The 26,576-nt window shown below is 41.3% G+C and overlaps 1 protein-coding gene across 1 annotated transcript in view; it reads left to right on the forward strand.

Moving 5' to 3' along the window:
* TMEM135 (transmembrane protein 135) overlaps positions 1 to 26,576 on the forward strand; it is a 169,280-nt gene that overhangs the window by 90,522 nt on the left and 52,182 nt on the right. The window contains exon 6 of the mRNA XM_082219420.1: positions 20,233 to 20,279. Within this exon, the coding sequence (XP_082075546.1) occupies positions 20,233 to 20,279 (47 nt within the window). The remainder of the gene's footprint in view (positions 1 to 20,232; positions 20,280 to 26,576) is intronic.

Genomic DNA, 26,576 nt, shown 5'->3' on the forward strand with positions numbered 1-26,576 from the left:
TGCTGATTGCTTGCCACAGCCACTGCCAGTCGCACACCTCGCCGCAGCCGCCAATTGTCTGCCCACTCGCCGCCACCAACAGCCCACCTGCCCACTTGCTGCAGCCGCCAATCGCTTGCCCAACTGCCACAGCCGCCAATCACCTGCCCAACTGCTACAGCCAATCGCAAGCTGGCCTTGCCACAGCCACCAATCACCCGCCCAATCGCCACTGCCAATCTCCTGCTTGCTGCAGCCATTAATCGCATGTCCCCTCTCTGCATTCACTGTGTATAAGACAACACCCAATTTTTGCCTATTTATTTTTTAGCAAAAAGCATCGTCTTATACACGGGAAAATACGGTATATTTGTATGACTGTATGGGCTCCAGGTGGGGTATCATGAAGGGTGGCTGCTCTGGAGGTTTTTCGTCTTCTGGTGTCTATTTGAAACAAGAGAATGAGTGCTTCCATAACTGAGGTGATAAGCTCTACAGAGGTCAGCGGGAGGTCAACTATTCAAGTCTGTCTTGTGAGACAGGATGCGGTATACATATAGTTGCTTACATTTACTTTTTAAGAAATATCCTTTAAAAATTCATACCATTTTCATGAACTATGAAAATTCATAAATGAGGTGCCTGCTCTTTCTTTCCCATTTCCATTCCTTTGCAAGGCCCAAAAGTTAACAGTTATTCTTCTAGCAAATGTATTAAAGCTCAGGAGTAGGTTTAGGCATCTTTGCTTAATACTCTTTGAAACTGGCATGTTCTACATTCTGGTCAACCCCAGATGAAAGAACTAACTTAGTTGGTCTTTAGGGTGCTACTGGAAGGAATTTTTTTTTTTATTTTCCCAGATGAAAGTGTAATAGTTGCAAACATTCTGGCTTTGTCATAGTAAAACTCACAGCAACTAATCAGTTGGTGACAAATATGAGACATAATGCTACAGGTAATTTTCCAGGCAATGTCTGTGGAGGAAAAGGAAATGTGGATTTTTGTAGTCTTGCTGGCGTCCTATATAGGTTTGTTTTGCATGCATTGGGCTTTATGCTGTGTTTGCTCTGCTTTTCCGATAAACTTTACAAAATGGGTAGATTGAGAGCAGAATGTGAGCTGATGGAGAAAGGGGGAGAGGGTAGCGGACCTGTCAGGAACCTGTGGAGAAATCTGCACATTAGTAGAGATAAAAGCAGCTTCAAATTTCAAGCTAGATAAGTTAAAAGGAGGAATTTTGAAACCCCTTCTCACTGACCTTTGCAAGACAGGGCTGTCCTGTCCAGAGCTAATCAGGGATAGCCACATGATTAATTGTGTGGCAATGCAGAAGGAATGCCTAAAACATTTAATGAGCATAGATATATCATGGCCAGGCCAACCCTGCCACAGCACCACACCTCCTTGTTCTCTAGCTAATTTGACCTGGAGGGATTTGATTATTGCAGCAGTCATTCCAAAAGAAAACAGCCGAGTGGCAGTTTCCATGCCACCCAACTGGTGGCTAATTCTGATAGCTCGGAAAGTAAAGGTAAAGGGACCCCTGACCATTAGGTCCAGTCGTGACCGACTCTGGGGTTGCGGTGCTCATCTCGCTTTATTGGCCGAGGGAGCTGGTGTACAGCTTCCTGGTCATGTGGCCAGCATGACTAAGCCGCTTCTGGCGAACCAGAGCAGCGCACGGAAACGCCGTTTACCTTCCCGCAGGAGCGGTACCTATTTATCTACTTGCACTTTGACGTGCTTTCGAACTGCTAGGTTGGCAGGAGCAGGGACCAAGCAACGGGAGCTCATCCCGTCACGGGGATTCGAACTGCCGACCTTCTGATCGGCAAGCCCTAGGCTCTGTGGTTTAACCCACAGCGCCACCCGTGTCCCGCAGCTCGGAAAGTATTGAGGTGCTATTTGCAGCTTAGCCAAAAACCTTAGCAGAGGTCTTTCCCCAGCCTTACCTAATGATGCCAGTGACTGAACCTGGGTCCCTGTGCTTGCAAATTATGTGCCCCACCATTGCGTGATGGCCTTTCTCCGTATTACTCTCTGAAGGAAGCAGGAAGAAGAGGGGGACCTGTGATCCAGCCTCAGGATTTATCCTGTCACTGGTGCAGAGGGAGCGAAGCTGAATTTCTACCCTGTTGTGTAGGCTCCTCCCCACCCTTTTTCATCCGTATTATCCCCCCCCCCCCATAAAAGACAACAGGTGTGGGAGACAGGCTGAGGGGTTGTTTTTGATTTTTAAAATGTCTTATTTTATGTTTAAATGCATAGTGGAAAAGGCTACATCTGTAAAAGGCTAAATGCTGAGCTTTATTCTCCCTAGTGTGTTGCAAAATCAGTCATATTGAACTTCACTCTGAATGTGGTGCTTTCATTTTCCCACACTACTAGGATAGATATAAAACTGGCTCTTACATAATTTTAACATAGTTTCTTGCACAATAAGTTTAATAGCTGCTGCTGCTGCTTCTTCTTCTTCTTCTTCTTCTTCTTCTTCTTCTTCTTCTTCTTCACTTCAAAATACCCCAAATTATTCAGATCATTATATAAAAGCCCTTGTGCCTTTTAGGTCAGCTTCAACAAAGTTACACTTCTCAATTTTTCATTCGTCACAAGGAATTATCTTTGCTTTCAATATTTTTAACAATTCTTTTGATTTCGTGGGTTTCCAAAAGTAATCAGCAAGTATAAAATGTTAATTGTTCTGAGGCCTTATTACCCCCAGAAGTTAATTTTATCATATGGTGACAGCTAACGTCAGCTGTACATTACAGAGTTTCCTGTCCCAGGAAATGTGAGAGGTATTTTAGATTTGTGCTTACTCTGCAGTTTGGGATCTCTCTCTCTCTCTCTCTCTCTCTCTCTCTCTCTCTCTCCCTCTCCACCCCCCCCCCCCGCCCATGTTCTCAGGAAGCTGCTGCTTAATGAAAATTGCATGGACTTCATGGCTTAAAAATCTGGTTTATGTTACAAAGGAGGCTTACATGAAACGACTGCAGTTATTTTGTCTGCCTGGTGGTAAAAGTCATATGCCCAATTATTGCATGTAATGAAATATATTTGCCAGCAACTGCAAATAACAGGGGTTCTTTGTTTGTTTGTTTTACATGCAAAGTATCATCAAGCTCTGTAACTGAAGCTTTTAGTAGAAATGCATGATAAAAAGGACCAACAAAGATTTCAAGAAAGATTTTTTGTATGTTTAATTTTAAATTTAAAGGTAGATCTGACAAGTGTTTTGAATACAGGGATGAGTTTCAGCATCCTCCAAAAAAACCCAACTTATCCGTTCAGTATAGAAGGGATATTCTTTTTATTTATGAAAGTGTTCATTTATAAAATATATTGATATGTAAGACTGTTGATAAAAATATCAGCAAGTTGGCAGAATCATTAAATAAGTCCAGTTTTAAAGCTTCTATGGAACAAATCACAAAACTACAGTGTTGACAAAAATTTGCAGTAAGGGACGACAAAAATGTGAACCAGAGACAACAAAATCCATTACAACACATTCTAATCTATAGGTCCCTGTGCACATGTAAACAGTTCTGTATGTGTAGGGCCACTCTCTGCAAGGGTAGAAAAAGTACAGATTGTAATAAATTGGGTTCAGAAATTAACTGTATAGGATTATCTACTTTGAACTTTTTCTCTTTTGTTAAAGCAAGCTTGCAGTCGTGGCTTGAAGGTATGTTAGCAGTGCCAGTGACATGATGGAATGAGATTTCCATTGATTCATGGTGGGCCATCAGGGTTCTTTTTCAGTGAAGAGCAGACTTCAGACTTGCAGTATTTACTTTTGTGAATACAGGGTCCCACCTGAGATTGGTCACAAAATGACAGTATGTGTGAAGCTAGTTGCAGTGATTGGGTTATGGAGCCAGTCACCAATGAAGTCTCAGGGAAAAGATCCCGCATTGTAGAGGGTTGGACTAGATGACAGTTGGGGTCCCCTCCAACTCTACGATTCTGTGATTCTTGACAACTTCAGCCCATACCCCCTTCTGCTCTCCCTGACACTTCAATGGTGTAAGCAACATCGGAGGACAACCAGTCATTGAGTGTATGCAGAAACCAGTACAGCCCAGTGCAATTCAGCAGCTTATTCAAAAAGAGTATATGCACTAAGGAAGAGGGGAAGAAACAGTAAATATGCATATCAAGACTGAATTAAAACATTACATTATATTTCTAATATTCCCAAGAAAACAATGGAGAATATGCAGTACTCAGTGGTCATCTCTGGTGTTGTCAGTGTCTGGCATCATTTGCAGGTTGGGGAAATCAAGAAAAACAAAGGTCTGTTTGGCAGCAGGCATCTTTGAAGGTCTTTGGCCGCAGGTGGGTACCGACTGACAGGTGGCTTTGCCCAGCCAACCACAGTCACCTAGCAAGGGAAATGCAAGCAGGGTGATGGGGAAGACTGTCAGCATGTGAAATGGCAGCCTTTCCTGTGTTGGGAATTTGGCAGGGAGGATGTGAGATTTACAGAGAACGGAGAACACAAGAAACTAGGCAATTATAAAAGGGACAGGTGGGCTTCTGTCACAGGCAGCACTAAGCTAAAAATAAAGAGTGGTAAACAGGGTTTCTAGACAGTGCCCTAACTGTTTTAGACATTTTTATGGGAAATCAACTAAAAGTTTAGGGCTTCCCAGAGGCATCCAGTTGGCCAATGTGAATACCAAGAAAGAAGAAGGAAAACAGAAGACCGCAAACGGCTGCCTGCTTGCTCACATTGTTCCTAGAGTGCTTCCCTTGGTGTCTCAGATGTTTAAAGCCACCATAAAGGTAAAGGTAAAGGTACCCCTGCCCAAACGGGCCAGTCTTGACAGACTGTGGGGTTTGTGCGCCCATCTCACATTTATTGGCCGGGGGCCAGCGCTGTCCGGGGACACTTCCGGGTCACGTGGCCAGCGTGACATCGCTGCTCTGGCGAGCCAGAGCCGCACACGGAACGCCGTTTACCTTCCCGCTGGTAAGCGGTACCTATTTATCTACTTGCCCCCGGGGGTGCTTTCGAACTGCTAGGTGGGCAGGCGCTGGGACCGAACAGCGGGAGCGCACCCCGCCGCGGGGATTCGAACCGCCGACCTTTCGATCGGCAAGCCCTAGGCGTTGAGGCTTTAGCCCACAGCGCCACCCGCGTCCCTAGAGCCACCATAGAGTACCAAGATTCCAGTGTACTCTTCCTGCTGGTCTTAATGGGCTCATGTCTCTATAAGGCAGGTGTTTATGCAAATGCCATGCAGAGAGTGCCACCTGGCATTTCCCTGGGGGAAATGTAGAAGCTACAGTAATTCCTTTTATCAGTGGAAGGAGCATTATTTTGATACGTGGCATGCAATACTACTTTTATGACCATCTGCATCCTGCCAGATTCACAAAAGATGGGTGCTCAACTCTGATAAGGAACTGATTGCAGTTCTCTGAACTAGCAAAATAGTTCAGCCAAATACAGAATCATCTGCCAATAACAGCCAATCTCACTACGGCAGTTTTAAAAAGCAGTTGTGATAGAGGCAGCAGCAGTGAGTGTGCACTGCTTGATATAACTGAGTGAGTGCTCTGAGAACCGTTGTGTTTTTGAAAGGTACAGCAATTACGTCAAGTCAAAAGGGAGGACAAGTACAGCAACTGCAATCAAGTTTGTCATGGTATTTGTTGTTTCAGACTCTAATTCTGGGGTCTGGTTACCGTCCAAAACACTCCAACCCTGTTTTGTGGTTTGTGATGTCACTGAGACCTTTTGATGGATTTGTAAGCTTTATTTGTTGTTTTCCTGGTGTGATTTTAAAGGATTTGTTACACCATGTATTATCACAGTGAAAAGAACAATGTTGTTTTAACTTTGGAACTGAACTTTCTTTATTCTGGCTGTTCTACTTTCTCCTGTATTAATTTATCATTAATCACCAGGGGAACAGTTATTAACTAATTATCAGTGAACTAATTTTTGTGTGTGTGGTATTTGGATTCACTACTTTTCAACTGTGTGTGAAATCTTGTTGTGTGCGTCTGGAAGGATTTATCCTAACCATAGCCTAAGTTTCTTCTCTTTCACTCTCACACACTTTTATACACAGCATCCTACTAATACCACACCCACCCCAGTTGTGCTGTCCTTCCAAATGAACACTGTGTTCCTCTAATTATACAAGCCATCCACAGAAGTCCATGTAACAGACAGAAAAGTGCCAATTTCCACCATGAAGGAAATTATGCATTATATGGCTCAGGGCCCCTCGAGTCCAAAGAGTATTTTCCTATCCATCATGGTTTTGGATAAGACCCTAGAAGCAGCTTAATCCCAGCCACAAATGTTATACATCTTGGATACTAGTTGAATCAGATCCACATTCAATCTCAATTCCCGATCTTTTAACAGAAAATACTTAGAACTAGCCACACTCCTTACAGTGCCATCCCCATTTCATTAGCAGGAAGGAATGCGTGCAAAGGGCAGCTCCCCAAACTGCTAAACAATATGTACCAGGAACCACCTGCTCTCCTTAAGAGGATTTCTCATTAAAGCATTAGTTAAATGCGTCTGTGTTTGACCCACCCCTCCTCCCTTCTGTGTTTTTCAGAGTCTGTTACTCCTTCTCTCCTCGCCAACCCTAATTCTCAGAGGCACAGCTTTTAATCCACCTGTAAGAATCCTGCAAAACACAGTCCGGGCAGGGTAGTTCTTTGCATCACCCTTCACACCAATTAGACCTGCTTTTATTGTGAGGGTCTGACTACTAAAAGCTGAAAGAGCTGGAGAATTTCAGTTTGAGTGCCCGACTGTTACAAAAGGATTACATATGACCATATGACTCCACTTCACTCCTAATCATCATCTCAGTGTGAAGTTATTAGCAGTTCTGCCATGCTGAGATCCTGCTTATTCCTCTCATTCCATTTTCTTGGGCAGAGACAACACTGGTATTTGGACGCAGCCAGGCTGACCTTTTACAGTGATGTGAGTGTTTTGAAAATACCCTAGAGGAGATTGTCCATAGCCTTTGTAGAGCCATTTCATCTGAAATGGGTTTAATCTTGAGAATGGCGGGGAAGCCTTGAGAAATAGGCAGGCTTTTAGTGGTGTGTAGGTCCTGTGAGACTTGCTTGTCAAATACATGAATGGAGAATTAAAAGAACCACTTCCTGCTTAAAGATATCTTAATCTGAGAAGCAAAATGCATTAGTTCCCTAGTTTGCCATGACTGTGAAAGGCCCAGCAGCACTCCCTTAAAAACCAAATCACTCCCCATTTTCTCCCTGCCTCTTTTAAGTATCAAAGTCACAAAAAAATTGAGGTTTCCTCTCACCAAGGAAACACGACATATTTTACTGTTGTGCAGTTGGTTTTATGATAATAGATGCAAGTTGAATATTTGTTCGTAAGTAAAAGCACGGGGCAACCTTCTGACAGCTTGACTTGTAGTGTCTTGGATCATATAATACATACCGTAATTTCCTGCACATAGAGAACCAATGAGGGGTTTTTTTGTCCATTCGATCACAGCAGCTCTTCCAAACTTTCTTGTTCTATACTGTAGAGATTTAATCATTTAATGTTTGATCCCTACCATAGCCCAAGGGTCCCCACCTACCTCTAAGAAACACCATCATAACAAGGGGAAGACGAACATGGCCCCACCAGTTTCCAAAGAAGGAGCTTCAGTGAGCTTGTTGCCTCTCTACCTGCCAGAAATAATACTTAGAAGAAATTGGTAACTAAGAACTGGTGCCTGAGTTTGCTTATTTCCTCCTCACTTCTAATCCCTTCTCCTTTTGTGTCGTGTCTTTTGGACTGTAAGCCGAAGGCAGGGACTGACTTACTATTGAGCGAGGGGGGGGGAATACATTAAATGAAATGCATATAGTTTCTTCATTTTGTATTATACTGCACTCCCCTCCACAGAGCACCCAAGCAGTTTTATGACATGTACGTGTGCAATTGTTTTGGGTGTGAGAGAGTGGAGGTGGATTGGCCCCACCAAAGATGTTATACAGTATCTCCTTTCTGCTAACCACAGATGTGCACAGCCCCTCTTGAAGACCTGTAGAAGACGGCTTACCACGGCCCGAGTCACAATGGAGATAATTTACCATGCTGAGATTTAAAGCTTGCCCTATCTGCAAAGCTCTTGTCCTTTCAAGCCTTAGTTTGAGAAATGAACGTGCATCAAGGTTCAGCAGAAAGGGACAAAATGAGAGCTTTGTGATCCTTCTCCTGTCATTCTGTTTTATTTATCTGAAGCAAAGAGGACAAAACATATCAGCTTAAAGGCTAAGCAATTAGGTTTGTAGTTACAAAGAATTGATGTAGTACTTAAGCATGTATGTTTATATAGAGTTAGTGAACCATAAAATCTAGGGATTTAATTGGTTTTTCCATCCACCCGCCCTTCTCTAATGACAGGTGTTCTCTATTTTGGCTCAGCCATGTTCTGTAATTGCCAGTTCTAATAATTTCACTGTGATCAGACAACACTGATTTAACAAGAATCTACACAATCTCTTGTTTAATATCATGTATTAGGCATCCTTTTGATCTTATCTCTCTGCAGTTTGCTTGGGGCTTGTTGGCAGAAATGCTCAAGAGTATCTTAACAGCTGTGCTGGTGTAGGTGTAGCTAACTTGGCCGGGAGCCCAATCTGCGCTTGACAAATTGTTTTATTCATTTCCCATAAAACATGAATTTAAGAGGCAGAGCAGTGGCGGGTTGCTGCTAAATTCCTTGCCCCGGGCCTGAAAAGAGATGACAAATATTTACTGGAGTGCAGAAAGTTTTTTTGGGGGGATGAGGTTGGGATGTTTTCTTACCACCATCACCATTCCTAGACTTTTCTTCTCCATCTGATTGTGACGATAGCAGATGATTTGAAATCTTAACAGAAATTCTCAGTAATAGTAATACAGATTAACAGGAGAATGAAAAAATAGTAAATGTTTATTGAACTATACACAACTACACAATGGCTAAACAGACCAATGCTTGCAATGACTGTGTGTGAAAATCTACATCGGGAGCAGGGGGGTGGGTCAAATCAAACTCACCCAATGGTTGAACTGGGAATCAAAGTTCACTGGTGCAAGAAGGATCCTGGGGGACGTGGGGCTTGGGGGAGAGGTAGCTGGAGATCGGGTGGGGGTTCTTGTCCACTGGCAGCTCAGCCTTGACCTTATTCCAAGGGGAGGCACAATGGGAAAATAGTAAATTACCCAGGACTGCTTTTCTCTTCAAGATGTTTAATCCATTAAATAAGTGTTTATTTGACTTTTTAGTTTCCTAACTTATTATATGAGAATGTTTGATTTTAATTACATCAGATACTTGAGAGACATACTTGAGAGTCAAAAGCAATTGGATATAGTAGCCTGCCTGTAGAGCAGCTGATTGACCCGTCATATCTGGACAGACAGCATGTCATCATTATTTCTTTTGAAATAAAAATTTTGGTTCAAGTTTTGGATTGCTGAATTCAAAAGCTGTATGCACTCTGAGAGAAAATATTTAATGCACTATACTTCCATCATATTTATGGAACAATATGGAATCACATTGCCCAAAGAGTGCTTGGAAACTAAGTTTGTTATGCTACCTAAGAGCACTGCAAAAATTGCATGGAAATTCATGATGACTGTGACAAAACTAGGTGTAGAACCTAATACAGAAACTACTTCAGCCACTCAGGCTACCTAGATTTAAGCAATTTCCCTTTCCTTTTCAGACTCCTGAGTTAGGCAGCTGAGGCAGAAAGGGCGGACTAATCTTCTTCCTCTGAGTTTTATTTTTTATCCTTGAAAGATTTCCAAAAGTGAAGACTCAAAAATTCATTGGAATTCTGCAGTTCTCCCCACTGCGCAATTTCATGCAAATGTTCTATACCTCAGTATGAAATGTACATGAACAAACTATCTATGTGCTCAGTGAAGCCTTGCCTTGCTGGTGTAAATGATACATGAACTGATGTAGTAATTATGCAAGAGAAAGTGCTTTTTGTTATCAGATACAATTAATATTATATAAGTTATATATAAGGAGAAAGATGTCATCTTCAGCTTATGACATCAGTACACAGTATGAATCAATTTGTAAATTGTATTACAGTGGTACCTCGAGTTAAGAACTTAATTTGTTCTGGAGGTCCGTTCTTAACCTGAAACTGTTCTTAACCTGAAGCACCACTTTAGCTAATGGGGCCTCCTGTTGCCACCGCACGATTTCTGTTCTCATCCTGAAGCAAAGTTCTTAACCCGAGGTACTATTTCTGGGTTAGCGGAGTCTGTAACCTGAAGCGTCTGTAACCCGAGGTACCACTGTATATACATTAGGTCTTTTGGAGTACATTTACTTACTTACTTAACTTCCTGCTAAATCACAAAACACATTAGAGTGGTTTACAACAATAAAAAGATAACATAACACATTTTTTAATAAAATAATTAAAAGCAAAGAGTTAAAAACAATAAGTAAACCATTGTCAGAGAAATACTCCTGCATAGGCCTGGCAGAAAAAAAGGGTTTTCAGCGGATATTTAAAAGTTGGCACAGAAGGTGCTTGCTGAATCTCTGTGGGCAGAGTATCCCACAAGAACTTTTATGAGATACCTTGAGATCACTGTTAACTTTTCCTGTAGTCTCTGTCTTCATCCCCCTGCCCAAAGGAAACATGTTTATTTTGTTGAAATTAATGGAATAGGCAAACCAAATAAATACGTGTTAAATTTATTTTGCTTTTCCAATGAAATATACCGTGAGCATGCAGATCATTGCTGGAGATACAACTTGCTGGGAGCTAGCCTATTCCACATTATGTAGGTGTGTATAAAAATCCAGATATTCTGGGATTTTGTTATATCAGAAATATAATGATTTTTTTGGGTTATGATCTTCCAAGAGGGTGAATGGTGATGTTATTTGGTTACTTTATAGGCTGAGTACAAGAAGATGACATAGAAATAATAATTTATTTAGTGACAACTGTCAGAATATTAATAGGCCAGAATTGGAAAAATACCACCTATGCTTTAATTAATCAACTATCTGTTGAATGATAAGATAATGGTATGCTTGGTAAGGTGAAACCTACTTATGGGGGTGCGGTCGAGAGCAAGGCATTTTTTTTTATTAAAAAGTTGAGTTTGTTTATTTAATATTGGAATAATTGAGTGTAAGCCTCAGGAAATCTATATTTTCTGCTGGGGGATATTTAAGAACATGGTTGTAAAATAACATTCGGCAGGCATGGAAGTGATTATCTTGTTGATCTTTGTTCTTATTTAAAGACTTGCAGGATTATTAAATTGTTGTAGCTGTGAAAATTAGTTTAATTGATATAGTAAATTGCATTAATAGTTATATATTGTAGTATTATAGCATGCTTTTGGTTTTTTTTCTTTTAAATATATCTTTTAAAAAGAAATATGTTTTAAAAAAACTTAACAAATTAAAAAATAACAATTATAGAAGTGAACCCGATGAAGGTCAGGTCAGCCTTTCATGCAAAGGTCAAGAAGCTCTGGTGAATTGTCCCTTGAGTATCTCCTTTCCCTTGGCATACTGTGAAACAGTATGTGAAATACTGGATGCCAGCCTGCCTGCTGATCTTAAGAAGTCCAAAGAAGCTTCACGATTCTTACAGGGCAAACTCCTGTTACCCGTAGGCAACAGGCGTACAAAATATTTGCTATAATTCTGCAGCAGTTAAAGAGTTTCAAGACAGCCGAGGATAAAGTGGAAAGTACTTAAGAATTTTGACTTGTGTACAAACACATTTCATATGCATATCTTTGCTCGGCTCTTTGAAAGTTAGATCTAGTGAATTTTGCATCCTTGGCCCTGTATGCAGTGTACCTTTCCTGTTCTTTTAATATGGTCCAGCCACGTCCACAAATTAAGAATGAAGGTCTGCGCCGGGGTGGGGATCCCTTTTGGCTCCGTGGGCCAGGCACTCATCAGGACCTGTCTTGCTGGTCAAATTCAACAGGTGCGTGAGACCACTCATCTGTCAATCACATGGTGTCATTATGACATCACAAAAAATCCTCAAAGACTTAAAGGGAAAGGGGTAGACTTGCTAAAGACTTTAAGGAAGCAGACACTCTCGGGTTTGAGCCTCCAGACTAGCAGGGGTCAGCAAACTTTTTCAGCAGGGGGCCGGTCCACTGTCCCTCAGACCTTGTGGAGGTCTGGACTATATTTTTTTTGGGGGGGGGAAGAAGAAGAAGAAAGAATTCCTATGCCCCACAAATAAACCAGAGGTGCATTTTAAATAAAAGCACACATTCTGCTCATGTGAAAACATCAGGCAGGCCCCACATATAACCCAGAGATACATTTTAAATAAAAGGACACATTCTACTTATGTAAAAACACGCTGATTCCCAGACTGTCCTTGGGCCGGATTTAGAAGGCGATTGGGCCGGATCCAGCCCCCGGGCCTTAGTTTGCCTACCCATGCTCCAGAGGCTCAGATGGAAGCACAGGAACAGCTAAAAAGCCTTTGCCCCTCTGAAGGGGCTCTCATTCAAGAGCTGCTTCAAATGGTGCTTTTGCAGAGGGCTTTAATCCCTGATCTGCTAATCTAGCCCTGGCTGTGCAGTTTTCTCCCCTGTGGGGAAATGGGTTTGTGCAGCCAATACAAGAGTAAACCCTGCCCTCCAGCCTGTTAGCTGACATCAAGAGTGACGCCAGCTGATGGGTGGCTAGGCGTAGTATGGGGATAGAAGGTATTGTGAGAAACTGGACACCTTGGTGGACCAAGTTTGGCCCATGGGCCAGAGATTCTACACCTAGTGCCCTCTAAGTCATGCCACCAGCAGTTGTGTGGTGAAATCTCTGAATGCCGGCATTGGACACTCCTGTACTAGAGGCACACAAACTAGAAGCAGACTGTGGCATTGTTCCCTGGATGCCACGCTCTTTGAGTGAGCTGATTTCCCCCACTGAGAGCAGCAAGACCATTGCAATACAGAACGTGCTCTGGTAGGCCTGGGGAGAGGCATTGTATCATATCATATATCATATCATATCATATATCATATCATATCATATCATATCATATCATATCATATCATAATTCATTTAACAAAATTCGTATGCTGCCTGATCATAGCAAAACCTCTTAAGTGACTTACAAGAGAAATTGAAATTAGCACTGAAAGCAGTTAACAACTGTAATTAAAACCATTAATTGAATAGAATGTTGTCTCTAAGGCGGTAGTCTTCCAAGTAAAGGCTAGCAGCAAATGAAGCTGTCTGATACCTGGTCAGACAGTTTGTCGATAGATCTACTCAAACTGGCAGCACCTCTCTTTCGCATCACCTGCTGCTTGAACATTTTTAACTGGAGGTACTGGGGGACTGAACCTGAGACATTCTGCAACTGAAGCATGTGTTTGATGACTGAGCTGTGATCCCTCCTTCACAAACTGGAGGTATCAAAATGACACTACATCCCCATGTCACGCTAGTGCCTTTTATTTACTGCAGGATGAAATGGTTTTGTCCCTCGGGTCTTCACAACTTTGGCCCCTGTATAATACTGATGCATCTTAAATCCAACGTATCAAAATTTGTTGCAATGCCACCGAAGAATTTGTTTTAAATTTTGCCTCCTAAGAATTGCATTCACTGGTGACTAAACTTGAGCGTGATGTGGAAATTGGCATACAAAAGCAATCCTGACCAGGCCTCTTAATACATATTGCTTAAAAGGTTTATTACTATTATTTTTATTGTCATTTAAAAAAGCACCACCTCACTCAAATTAGAATGGTGAGGCCTCATTTCCTGATGAGCGGGTTTCTTTGTTTCTCGCTTATTCTCTTACCTTACTCAAGAGTAAATTGCATCAGTACCCTGCATTTCTTCCTTTTCCCTTCATATTTTGTGCTGAAAGAATACAGGAGGTCCCCCTCCCTCTCTCTCTCTTTTTTAAAAACCCCCAGCACTGAGGTGCTCTGCCTGTTAGTGATATCCAAAACAGCTGTTCCACGATAAACCCAGGACAGCTGCATGACAGTGTGTGAAAAAAAACACCAAAAAACCCCAGCAGCCTCATGTTCCTAAAACTTGAGCTCGCATTTGCCACGTTTTCTGCAGGGCAGCAATTTAGAGACATTAAAATTCCTTGGCGTTACTTATTAAAAAGTACATGCCTTAGGCAGATAGAAATACAATTAGAAAACATGTAAGTGTTTCTGTTCATTGCTGAACAGAAACCTTTCACAACAGTCTATTTTGAAACCAGGCATGATGCTAGCTCAGGCCGAAACCTGTGCAGTGGGATTTTTGAAGGCCCTGTGAAATATCTCTGTGCCTTTGGTGGGGAAGGGTCAGCATCCTGCAATTTGGAAGGTAGCCTGGAGCACCAGATTTGACAAGCGGGCAAATTATTTTATTTATCAGATTCGTATACCACCCTTCATCTGTAGATCTCAAGGTGTCTGGGAGAACCTCCTGGCGTTCCTTGGTGACAAGTTGCCGTGACTAAGGAAATGCAGAAGAAATTAGAGAAATGTTTGTTGGCATAGAACTGGCTGCTTGATTTCCAATGACCAGGAATATTCTGGCCAGTGTGGTGGTAGCATCCTGACCACAATTGCCTGTGGTTCACACCTCAAAGCACAGTGTCATAGGAATTAAGGACTTGGTGCTTGATGTATAGAGTCCCATGGTACCTATACACCCAAGTAGCCCCCTGTTTTTTCACAGTTGTCAATTTTTTAAACAAAACGTTACACCTAGATGTGTGTGCCTTTTATTGATTGCAATTTTATAATTCAGAGTTTTTATGAGATCTGGAATGAGGTTTAAGAACTCTTCGTTAAATAACACCTGGAGTTGAAAGTACGGGAAGACACTTAGCACCAAGTGAAATCATCTTCCTTTAAGTAATTAATTGTAATTTCTCCTTTAATTAGCCGTCCTGCCCTTTTAATATTGACAGATAACTGGAGCTTATTACTGGATTAGAGTAGACAGGAATATTGAGCAAGGGTTAGGAGGTTAGTTTTCAGGGAGAGCTGTTAATATTTATTTATTTTTAATTTGTGAAAACTTAAAATTAAGTTACACAGGAAGTAACAGGACAAAAACTACAAATACTTTTAAGCTTAGTCATAACAAATGACTTAGAATTTGGTTAGGAGTTATCAATAACTAATTAAATGTTAGTTAAACAAGCAAATTACGTTGTGCATTCCAGTTTTCATTTGCGTGGAACTATATGACTGATATGAATAGGGGAAAAAACTATGTAGCACTCCTAGAAAATCTAGTTGCTTTGCAGCAAGTTTTGCACCTCTGCCTCAGCTCGATGTTCAGAAATGAATTTTTGATTTTCCACTGTGAAGTTATCAGCAACATTTGGTGCTTTTATGCATGCGATTTGCTGATGTGTGAAATCCAGGTTGTTTAATGAGCATCTAATAAAAACAGCGTAGGGAAAGTAAATGATATAAAAAGAACTCGTCAAACATATATCACTCATTCGAGATACTTTTAGTCTTTCGGCTGGATGTAGTTATTTGTACAGCTGGAAGATTTCAAGCTCTATATGTTGCAGAGCTCCGCTTGTTGACCTTCTGACATCAATCAACTATGAATGGGTCATGGCAAGGCAAAAAAACTGGAGTAGAATTCCAACAGAGTGCAGGTTAATTTACAGCTCTGGTTTCCACTGAACACACAGTTATAGTTTTATATGGTATGAAATCTATTTGTTTTTAAAAATAACTATCAATGTTTCTTGTCCTTTTTTGGCTGTGAGATATAACTTTAGCTTGTTTTGTGGGCGTGTGGGATATTTGGATTTTTATCTTTAGAGCTTAGCGCTACAACACTATTTAGATACAAAAGGGATTTCTGTGTAGAGTGTGAGATAGGAAATCTTTTTCAGCCTCTTTAGGTGATGCCTAATCTCTCTATCGTAGACTGCATTTACTTTTGCTCTTTTCCTACAGAACCTAGGTAGCACCACTGTCAGGGAAGGGGTGGAGAGATGCTTAAAAATGAAGGAGGTGCTGTAGCATCCCTGCTTAAAAACATGCCCCTGATAAAAAGCAAGAAGCATCACCATAGTTCAGGGAAACATCTTAGCCAGGCAGAAACGCCCAAGAAAGGACTGGAGCAGAGCCAGTTAGGCAATATGGCCAGGACACAGAGGACTTGATCTGGGGAGGCTGTCCTGGCCAATTAGCAAAACTGCCCTTTGACCATTGTCCGTAAGTGTCGTATTGCTACCAAAAGTGCATACCACTCTCAATATTAACAACCCTGTGCAAGAGGATTGGATTTTGTCTCTGGCCGCTTTCACACCATACATTTAGAGCACTATCACACCACTTTAAAGCAGTCAGCATACGCGCTGCCGGGGAGGGGGGGAACCAAAAGTTGTTGACCTTTTTTTTGGGGGGGGGTCGCTCACCTGTAACAACAGTGCAGCGGAAAATACTGCATTTGGCGGAGTAACAGAGCGGAAGAGGAGGGGATAGGGGCTTTTGCTCCATTGCTTTCCACTGCTGCCAATTGAGAGCGACCGGTATACAGTAGGTATCCATTTGGTGCCCAGGTGCCCCGCACCCCTTGCACCCTGGGTATAGACAGCCCTGGCAGTCAGGGTTCCCCACACCCAAAGAATTCTGGAAACAGGTTTCTTAAGGGTGCTGAGAGTGGCTGCGAGACCCCATTTCCGCCCCAGAGCCACAATTCACAGGGCTCTTTGGGAAGAGGGCTTGACAATTAAACCATTCTGGGAACTGTAGCTCCAGAAGGGGCTAATAAGCTCCTAATAGCTCTCAGCACCCTTAAGAAACTACAGCTCCCAGAATTCTTTGAAGGAAGCTCTGACTGATTAAAGGGGTATCGCAGCGCTTTAGATGTATGGTATGAATGTGGCTTCTCTGTCCCTGAAATTGTCCACTTTTTAGTCACTGAAAAATGTCTTAAGCAGCTACATGAGAAACTTCCTGCCAGTTTCATCTAACTAGAAGTAAAATGTAAAGGTAAAGTAGCAATTTATCTGGTAGAAGATTAAGCCTTAAAAAAACAACTCCTACAGCAAGGTTACCTTCAAGATTGTGCTGATCTGTACAATGCATTGTACTTAATGTTCAAGCCAAGCTCCCTAGTGAGAAGAGTTTGTTTTGTGGAGTTGGCAAACATTAAAGGTTAAGTGTCAGAACGTTATTGTACCTGCAGGTGACCTAGTCTTTTGCAAAGGTGCTTTTAAATTTCATCTTCTTTGTCATGAAGTATAGAAACAATACTAATAGTCTGAGTGGTTTTTTAAAAAAAAAATCTGAAAAAACGAACAGAGGCTATTTTTGTGAGGGAGAAAAAACCCAGTGGAGCAAGCTTAGTTTGAATCCAGCCTTTAATCACATGCTCCCAAGTTGGCTGTTAATGATCAAAAAGGCCTTGTAGCAATTTGAACTGCTGCCAGCATCACCCACTGCTGGAAAAATAAAATAATTAACTTAAACCAACATGCTGAGATGCAATTGTGGCCGCATATTTGTGCTGAAATTATGCATGGATCTTTGCCAGAAGGTAGCAATGGAAGCACGTGGAGAAAACGGCAGGGAGTTGCAAGCAGTGTTTATATATGTGCAATTGTAGTTAACTGTTGAAATAATTGTATGTCAGCCCATAGTCTGGATGCTTCTGTAGACTTGCTAGTTGTCGCTCGGCCCAAATCCTGATGAATGCCTCCAATGTACATTAATGGTTGGGGAAGGGAACAGGACTTGGAGAATTCCAGCCTCTTTAGGTTTAACTTAAGGTTATGAGACGTTCCCGGGGACTGTCCCCAGATTTACAAATCAGTCCCCTGACAAAATCCATTGAAGTTGAAAAGTGTCCCCGGAGTCATTGAAAAAAAATTCTGGTAACCTTAGTTTAACTTGCATGTCTGTCAGGGACATGCAAGAGATATATCCCAAGCTTTCTTCTTTACAAGCAACCAGCACAATACTTGTCTTCCCTGCCCACCCCAACTGAAAGATAGAACATGAAAAAGGAAAGAGAAAATAAGAATCAACGGAGAAAGATACAGGAAGGAAGAAAAGACAGGAAATTTGGGGAAGTGAAAAAAGCAGTGAGGGAGCAAGAAAAATCGATGTGCCTTGAAAAGAATGGGGGAGTAAAGGGACACCCCCACAGTCGTTTGGGGAGAGATATTATTCCTTATCCTTATCTTGTAGTTTGGTACCGAGGTTCCATCCCACCATAAAGCCGAGCCCCAACCCCAAATTATAATTTTTGTGACCAGGATTTTCTCTCTGTTACAAAGTGGCTGTTACCCCTGCAAAAGATGCTAAAGTTTCTGTTTTTATTTACTTTTATGTTATGGTATGGTATACTAAGGGTTAATGTGGGATTTTCACAAAATGGCTGCTTGAAAACTCTATACAGGCAACTCCCCATTTACACAGGAGTGTGCTCCAAGGCCCCACATGGGTCAGCATAAGCCTGCCCTGCCCTCTTCCGGTGCCAAAAATGGCACATGTGTGCTATATGCACAAATGGGAAGTTGCTTGTACTTATTTCTTCTGACTCGTATATTATTCACAATGCTTTCTAGAATTCAGTCCAGGACGCCAACTTACTAATATCTGTATATCTGCCAAGTTTGTCTGGTGACTTTGTACTTTTTGGCTAGTCTAGTAAGTCTGTAAACTCGCCTTCTTCCTGTTGGGCCTAGCAGAGGAAGGAGGCCTCATCTCAGCCTGGGAGATGCTCCCTTCTGTTGACCTGACTTTTCTAGAAGTTTAGTTATTGGGATGTGAGTTAGCTGTGCTTCCTGCATTGCTGGAGGTTGGACAACCCTTGGGTTCCCTTCCAACCCTACGACTCTACGAATCTTTGAGTCTTCTTCAAGGATCAGTTCTCCAGGACAGGTGAAGGACAAAACTAAGACTAGCAAACAGGAACAAAGCTCCAGGAATCCTGGGAACGGCAGTAGGACACAGCAGAGACCCATCCTGCGCTGTTATACATGAGAAAAGAAAACAGTAGGGTGGGAGAAGGAAGGACAAGGAGTTGAAAGGAGAGTGAGCAGCTTGTCTGGTGATCTGCTAAGCTGCCTGTTGAAAGAGAGAGAATGAACTGTGCTCCCAAGCCAAAGTTCTGCTGAAGGTTGAACAGGAAGGAGTCCCTTCAAGGCCAGAGGAGAACTGCAGCTGCTGGAGGCACTTTTTGGACCACAGGCTGCTGAAACTAACACTACTTTGCTTTTGGCAGAAGTTCAGTGCTGGCTAGGACAAGGACAAAGTTTGTGTCCATAGGGATGTTTAAAGAGAGACAGAGGGTGGAAATTGCCTGTGCAGCTTTCTTTTAACCCATGTTTCATTCCATCACTTCAGTTGCTAATCATCTGTATATACCTTCAGCATCAAAGTTCATTTCTCATCTGTTTCTTTTTTAAAAAAAGAAACCACTTAGCACCTTATGAAATCCCATATGACCAACTGTACAAAAACATATTTCACACAGGGGGTTTTTTGACACTCTACAAAACATGTCTAGCTAAACATTAAAATAAATCCCAGAGCATTCTCATTTGTAAAAGCTTTGACAAAAGAATGATTCCACAGAAAATGTAAGCTTTTTTTTTTTTTAAAAAAAAAGGCTTGGAAACCAGAAAGAAAGATTAAGCCATAAAAGTATCAAAATGGCAGGCCTCTTTTTTTTGCCATAAAACTTTTTGGACTCCTGCTCTGTAATCTCATTGCTCTAGTATTCCATGCAGCGTTCCCAAATCCCTTAGCACTTGGACAGCAGGAGGCAGAAATCTTCAGAATGTTGGAATCAAAGTACGTTGGAAATAAGGGACGCTTGAAGAGACCTCAAACTTGTTAAATTTGAAAACAATAAATAATTTGGCACTCTTATTCTGACCCACTGATCTTTTTTCCAAAATGATGTGTTTGGGAGAGCTGATCTCACAGAATCAGGTGATCTGAAACAAGTTCATTTCCCTTACAATTGTGCTCTAAGGGAGGATGAAAATTTCATCATTTTATTAATATGCATTATGCAGAGAATTCAGGATAACCATACTGTAGGGGTTTATTTCACTTATACCATCACACTTCAATTATTTTTAAAAAATAAAATAAAATACAGATAATTCTGAATCCTCACTCCTCTTCCCCCCAGGTTTTTTTCAAGCTTTTCACAACCCAGAATCAGTGTCTACACACTTCTTGGTAACAACTATTTATAATAATGTTCTTTTTCCTTTTTGTAGGTCCTTTTGTTCTGCATTACAGCTGCCCTGTTTATGTTCTTTTTCAGGTATGTTGTCCTATATTTTTTCATACTTTATGTTAAAGGGTAATTTGAAAAACCTTGGCCGGTTTTTATAACTTCATGTTTTTCTCCAAATTAAAAAAAAGAAGAAGTTTAGATTTATTCCAAAAAACAGGTTTGGTAGTAATTACCTTATGCTGCAAATTTTTAAGCTTCTTGAAATCTTATTCTGCAGCACCATCTGCTAAAAAGGCAGTGGAAGGAGGAGTGTCCTGTAAGGATCCACTTATTCATTTGGGTATAAAGAGAAAAAGATAATGTCTTCATGGACTGCCACCTACTAATGAAATTCTGCAACTGCCTACTATTAGTAGTCTTAAAAACCAGCCAAAATATTCCTAGTACTGGAAAAAGTTGTGATGATGTTGTGAAAAATAAACTTTTCTTGGATTCTCTTTAGGATAATGGCGTCTTACTAATAATTTTTGATTTCTGCCCTAATTAGCTTGAGTTATTTTCCATTTGGGAGGTGGGCTAGGAACCCTGACAAGTAAATAAAAGAATTCAGGAGCTAACAAATAAAGTGATAATCGGATTATTTGCATAGCTCAAAATCCACTCTCTCCTCTCACACACAACAGTTGGTTTAAATGTTGGTCATTTTGTTAATGCTGCAAAATATTTTCCCTGCATGCTACAAACACTAGTTCAGGTCTGGTGGTTCCTGGTGCCATGAAGCATTTGAAATCCTTTTTTGTGGCTGCCTTCCATTTCTGGATATTAAAAAAAAATAAATCCATTTCCTTTGCCACTTATTAGATGCTTTGCTAATGAATTAAATCCGATGTAGGCTAGTGCAGTGCATGAAATAATACCACAATAATTTTGATAGTCTTTAAGGTGCCACAAGCTTCTTTCTTGTTTTAAGAACTCATTCCTTAACTGGGCTAAAACTTAATGGCCCTCATAAGTATGGCCATATATGCCTACAATCTTTGTGGCTCATTTCATGTATCTGATGTAAGGACTTCCACTAGTGTAATGCAGTTTCCCTGCTGTCCTCCTACTGCGCCCATCCCAGATTGGCTTTGGGTGTGTGTGTGTCTAGGTAAAGGTAAAGGTACCCCTGCCCGAGCGGGCCAGTCTTGACAGACTCTGGGGTTTGTGCGCCCATCTCACATCTATAGGCCGGGGGCCAGCGCTGTCTGGAGACACTTCCGGGTCGCGTGGCCAGCATGACAAAGCTGCATCTGGTGAGCCAGCGCAGCACACGGAACGCCGTTTACCTTCCCGCTGGTAAGCGGTACCTATTTATCTACTTGCACCCGGGAGTGCTTTCGAACTGCTAGGTTGGCAGGCGCTGGGACCGAGCAGCGGGAGCGCACCCCGCCGCGGGGATTCGAACCGCCGACCTTTCGATCGGCAAGCCCTAGGTGCTGAGGCTTTAACCCACAGCGCCACCCGCGTGTGTGTGTCTAGAGAACCCCAAAAACTTGTTACATTGAGCATCCAGAAATGCGTGCGCTGGCAAAAAGCTTGTAACAGCATGGCGTTGAATTCCTCTCTTAGTCTCTAAGGTGCCGTGCCAAAGCACCTTTTGACCCTTGATTCCTCCATTCCCTAAATTGCTTCATTATGCCTTATATTGGGGACTCTGCTAAAGTAACTACAACTTTCCAGCTCTTAAAGGTTTCTGAAGGAAACGTGGTTACTTCAATTTGTTAGCTGTGACTTTCCCAAATAGCGGCAAAAACTTGGAACCTTCTATTTTATAATAATTCCAGTCATTAAGTAATTTCCAGTTGCTAGTCAGGAACATACTTGGTTCATATGTTGGGGTGGAGCTGGAGAAATTGTTAGAGGAGGAAGATGGAGGGGAAATGGCTTTTGATACTAGCAGCCAGCTCTGTTTTGTTTTTCTGCTGTTACACAGTTGGCGCGGGAGGCCTTCCCAGGTTATCTTGAGTGGGGGGAGGGAAGGAAAATAACTGGCCAATAACTTAATAGAAGGTTCTGAATTTGACCAGTTTCTACTGGGTCTTCTCAATGTTTCCTGTAGTTTTGAGCAAAATCATAAAGTAGGCCTGAACAGAAATTAGAACATGAATGCAAATATTTATTCAATATAATTCATACCTAACTGTTTTTATTCATTTTGTTCCTTGCCGAGAGTCTAAGCGCAAGTATCAGTAAATTAACATGTAATACGCACCCCCTAAAGCAAGCTCTTCCTTTATTTATTTTTCATTTTTTTTATTAACTTCTATACTGCCCTTCATCCTAGGATCATGGGACAGTTTGCAAGATAAAAACACAAAAATAAACAACATAATAACAATCAAAATAATAACACCTCCCCACAAATAGATTGCTTAATTAGCCAGAGACCTGAAAGAAGAGGAGTGCGGCGGCGGTGGGAGGCCCCATTAGCTAAAGTGGTATCTCAGGTTAAGAACAGTTTCAGGTTAGGAGCGGACCTCCAGAACGAATTAAGTTCTGGACCTGAGGTACCACTGTACTGCAGTCCTGAGCTGCTTAAGCCTTTATAGGTCAAGGGCAACACTTTGAATTGGGCTCAGAAACCAATTGGCAGCCAGTGCAATCGGGCCACTATCGGTGTAATATGCTCAAACTGTCCACAATACTACAAGCCTCTAAAATGTTAAAAGATATTTTGCTTTCATATTCCAAAAGCTCTGGGGAATCTATTATGTTGCAAGGTTGACGGAAATGGTAGAGAGTTGTGTTGGTCCTTCAGAAAAAATTCAAAAAGCCATAATAGGGTAAGAGATATTAAAGGTAAAGGGACCCCTGACCATTAGGTCCAGTCCAGTCCAAGTCCTAGGCTCTGTGGTTTAACCCACAGGATGAACCAAAATGCCACACAGTTGTGACCAAACTACCAAGTTCTCCAGAATTCTTCTTTAGGATCGTGCTCAAAAGAGAATGGGGTGTGTGCAAAGAAAGGAAAGCCTCAAAGCATTCAGTGTATTTGAATTGCTTCATTTGATGAATAAGCATAGATATTTTCATTTGGATATTGTCAGCATTTCTGTGATGCTGATTTTGAGAAAGGAGAGCAAGCCCCCAAATCTTGGCGACAAAGCTTGTGGCTGGTAAGTCGTTCAAGTAGTTTAAGTTGAACAAATTGCATAAACCTCTTCTAAACCTGCTCATGGGATCTGTGAAGGAGGAAAACAGTCATAATTCTGTCTGCTTTTTCCTTGGCTAGCTTATTTCTCACTTGGCGTCTTTCATGATGATCACATCGTTTTGTGGCTGACCTTTGCTTTATGACAGCTCTTTTCATTGTCTTAACTTGGCTGTGGTGATGCATGCTAAAATCAGGCATTCTACCAAGGCATCTCCCTTAACCAGTCTGTGATCCCGGCAGTCTAGCAAACAGCTTAAATGAGTTTACAACAAATGTGAGCAGAAAATAAATCCAGCAGGCCGTCTTGCTGGCTGTTAGGTTAGATTACTCATTATTTGAAAGCAACAAGATATTCTGCAGTACTAATGTGATCAGTATGAGATGGTTAATTCTCTCCCATTTCCATTTCCCCCCAGTTCTGTATGGGTGATGTCCACCCAAGTCACATCCCACTGAAATGAAAGGTCTCCACCCCACTAATTTCCATATGTCTACCCTGAATACGACGAACATTGCAAAATGTGCTACTTTGCATCGGGAAGAGTGTGTTCATCTTGAAGCCTTATATAGCTCTTGTGACAACATCGTTTTATTTAGTGCTAGTGATGTGTTAGATGCTGTAGAGAACACTGAAATGGCTCTGTCCTGGTTTTGAAAGTCACTGCGGGCTAAATGATTGCCCACGCAGCGGTATTCTTTTGAGTTCCAGGTGTCTATGTTTGTGTGTGTGTTGATACTGAATGCTCGGCAGCATAAAATAGCTTGTCGTTTGTTAAAAGTGTGGCTTCCAGGCACCCTATGACAGAGGACGATCAGTTCAGTTCATCTTCCAGCTCCCCTTCCTTAGCCATATTCTTGAAGGCATTGCAAAAAGCAGTAGCACCATCACAATATGGGACACCAAGTCAAGAGATCTTCAGGTACTATGGCAAGAAGGCTAACTAGAGAGGGAGAAACAGTAGACAGCCTGGTGTAACTGGAAAATAAAACGGGGCTGAGGAAAAGATGGGAGAAGCTCCTGCAGCATAAAATAGTGACATATCAAGAATTAAGCATCATTTGTGGCTGTCACCCACATGGAATTCTTATATGTGTCCCTTAGACTTTGTAGCTTTGTTGCCTCCATAAATCATGCCCTGATTTTTCTGTGATCTCCTTCATTCTTTCTTTAGATTTTCTCCTGTGTCTAAGTTCATCCTTTCCACTGCATTGGAACATGGTCAATGTGTGCCTTTCAAGTTTTCTGTTGTTGTTTTTTTAATTAAAAAGGAAACAACAAAAAACTACTCAGTAATAACTGGCTTAGATACCTAGAAGACCAAACAGATAGGTTTACTATCCTATACATGTTTACCTGGCATTCAGCCCCTCTGTGGTCTAATGGGGCTTACTCTTGAGTAGACATGGTTCAGATTGTGCTATAAATGGTTTCTCCAACTTCTGTTGAATGACGGCAGAGTTTCACAAATGATGGTTTTGAAGGCAAAAGCAGGAGTGGTGTTTGGCTTTCATCTACTGCAACATGAAAAATTATGTACTCAAAATTGCTGACTGCATGTTTTGGGCTTCTAGATTTATCATCTGTTAGAGACATGGTCCACAAGCCCGCTTCATTTTGAGTTCCCAGAAGCCCTTGACTTCTAACGCTGAAGTGCTGAGTGTATTGAGAGCCATTAAAAAATCTGGGTTGGATAGCAAGGTCTCTGTTGGCCATAAATATTTGGCTGCCCCAAAGGTTTACTTTCCAAAATCCAAGTAAAGATATTGCCAGTTTCATTCAGAACTAAATCCTTGCCATTTCCTTTAATGTTGATTTCTGTAGATCATTTTAAAATGTAATGATCTGGTGCAGAACTGCATTCCTTTTACATGTGTTAAAAACTACTGCGATAATTGTCTAGAGCATTTTTTACTTGTCCCTGCCTTTTTACCAAATCAAATTTGAATCAGTAGATATGGAGGTGAATATTAAGGAGAAGTGTCTATTACTTTATCCATGTATATTCTTGAACTCACTTTAAGGGAGAGTTCACAAATTTCCAAAAATTCCTCCTTCCATATGTTGCCAGTGCTATGCTCTTTTGTAAACAAAAATAAATAAAAGGAGGGAGTTAGTTTGTTAAATAAAAGGATTCTCATAATATGTGCAGTATTTTCTACTTTAGGTTTTTTGTCTCTTACGCATTTTACTGTTCTTTTATATAGTCAAATAATACAATATTAACTAGGTTGATGTTAAAATATTTACCTCATACAGTGGTAAAAATCTATATAGAGTAGGCCAAACCTTTTGTTCTATTCATGACACATACCTAAATGCCAGCTTACTGAAACATACCTTTAAGAAAATCCAGCAATTTTCTTGATGTTATATGGGCAACGGCTTAGATTGGTTGCTATGGTAGTTAATCCTTACTGGTGATTCACAATGGACATGTCTTAATTCATCTGTTCTAAACTTTGGAAAGGAAAGTGTAAAGCTAGGGTTGCAAGCAGAAACTAGTTATTAAGGATGCAAGAGGTTTCTGTCCATTTATTTCAACAAAAAAGGAAGAGAATGAAACTGGCACCCTGATACATACATTTTATACCCCCCCCTTTTCTATGCAAACAAGTCACCAAGATTTCAGTTTAATTTTGCTCCTATATTTGAGTGCATCTCAGTTACAGCTCAAGACAAGTCTCCTAAACTTCTACAAAAGGAGTCCTATTAACGTCAGTGATTGTCTGCAAGATCAAAGTCCAAGTCCACTTCTGAAGAGATGAGTGCGAGAAATCCCACAAAATAATGTGTGCCAATTTAGCTACCATTTTTGTTTGGCCTCATTTGTTCTCTGTATTGTGAGAACTCTTTGAAATCTTAATGGAACTTGAGATAGAAGGTATTCTATTTGCTGCATAAATTTATTTGCAGCACTAGGGTTTTTTTTTTGGGGGGGGAACGATGATTAGTGAAATATGACCCCAATGCCATTTAGGTAGTGCCTCATAACCTGTGATTCAGGTAATGCAATCTTTTCTCCTCCTTTGTTCCCAGAACAGAATACCCAGACAGCCATCCGTTAGCCCGGACATTCAGCAACGTTTTTCTTTTTGCCCTGAACACCCAAGCTTGTGGAAAATAAAAAGAAAACCATATGTGTTCAAATTCCACTTCCTCCAACATTTGCATGCTGATCATCTAGGGC

Source organism: Podarcis vaucheri, assembly GCF_965113315.1.
Source record: "Podarcis vaucheri genome assembly, chromosome: 4".
NCBI lineage: Eukaryota > Metazoa > Chordata > Lepidosauria > Squamata > Lacertidae > Podarcis > Podarcis vaucheri.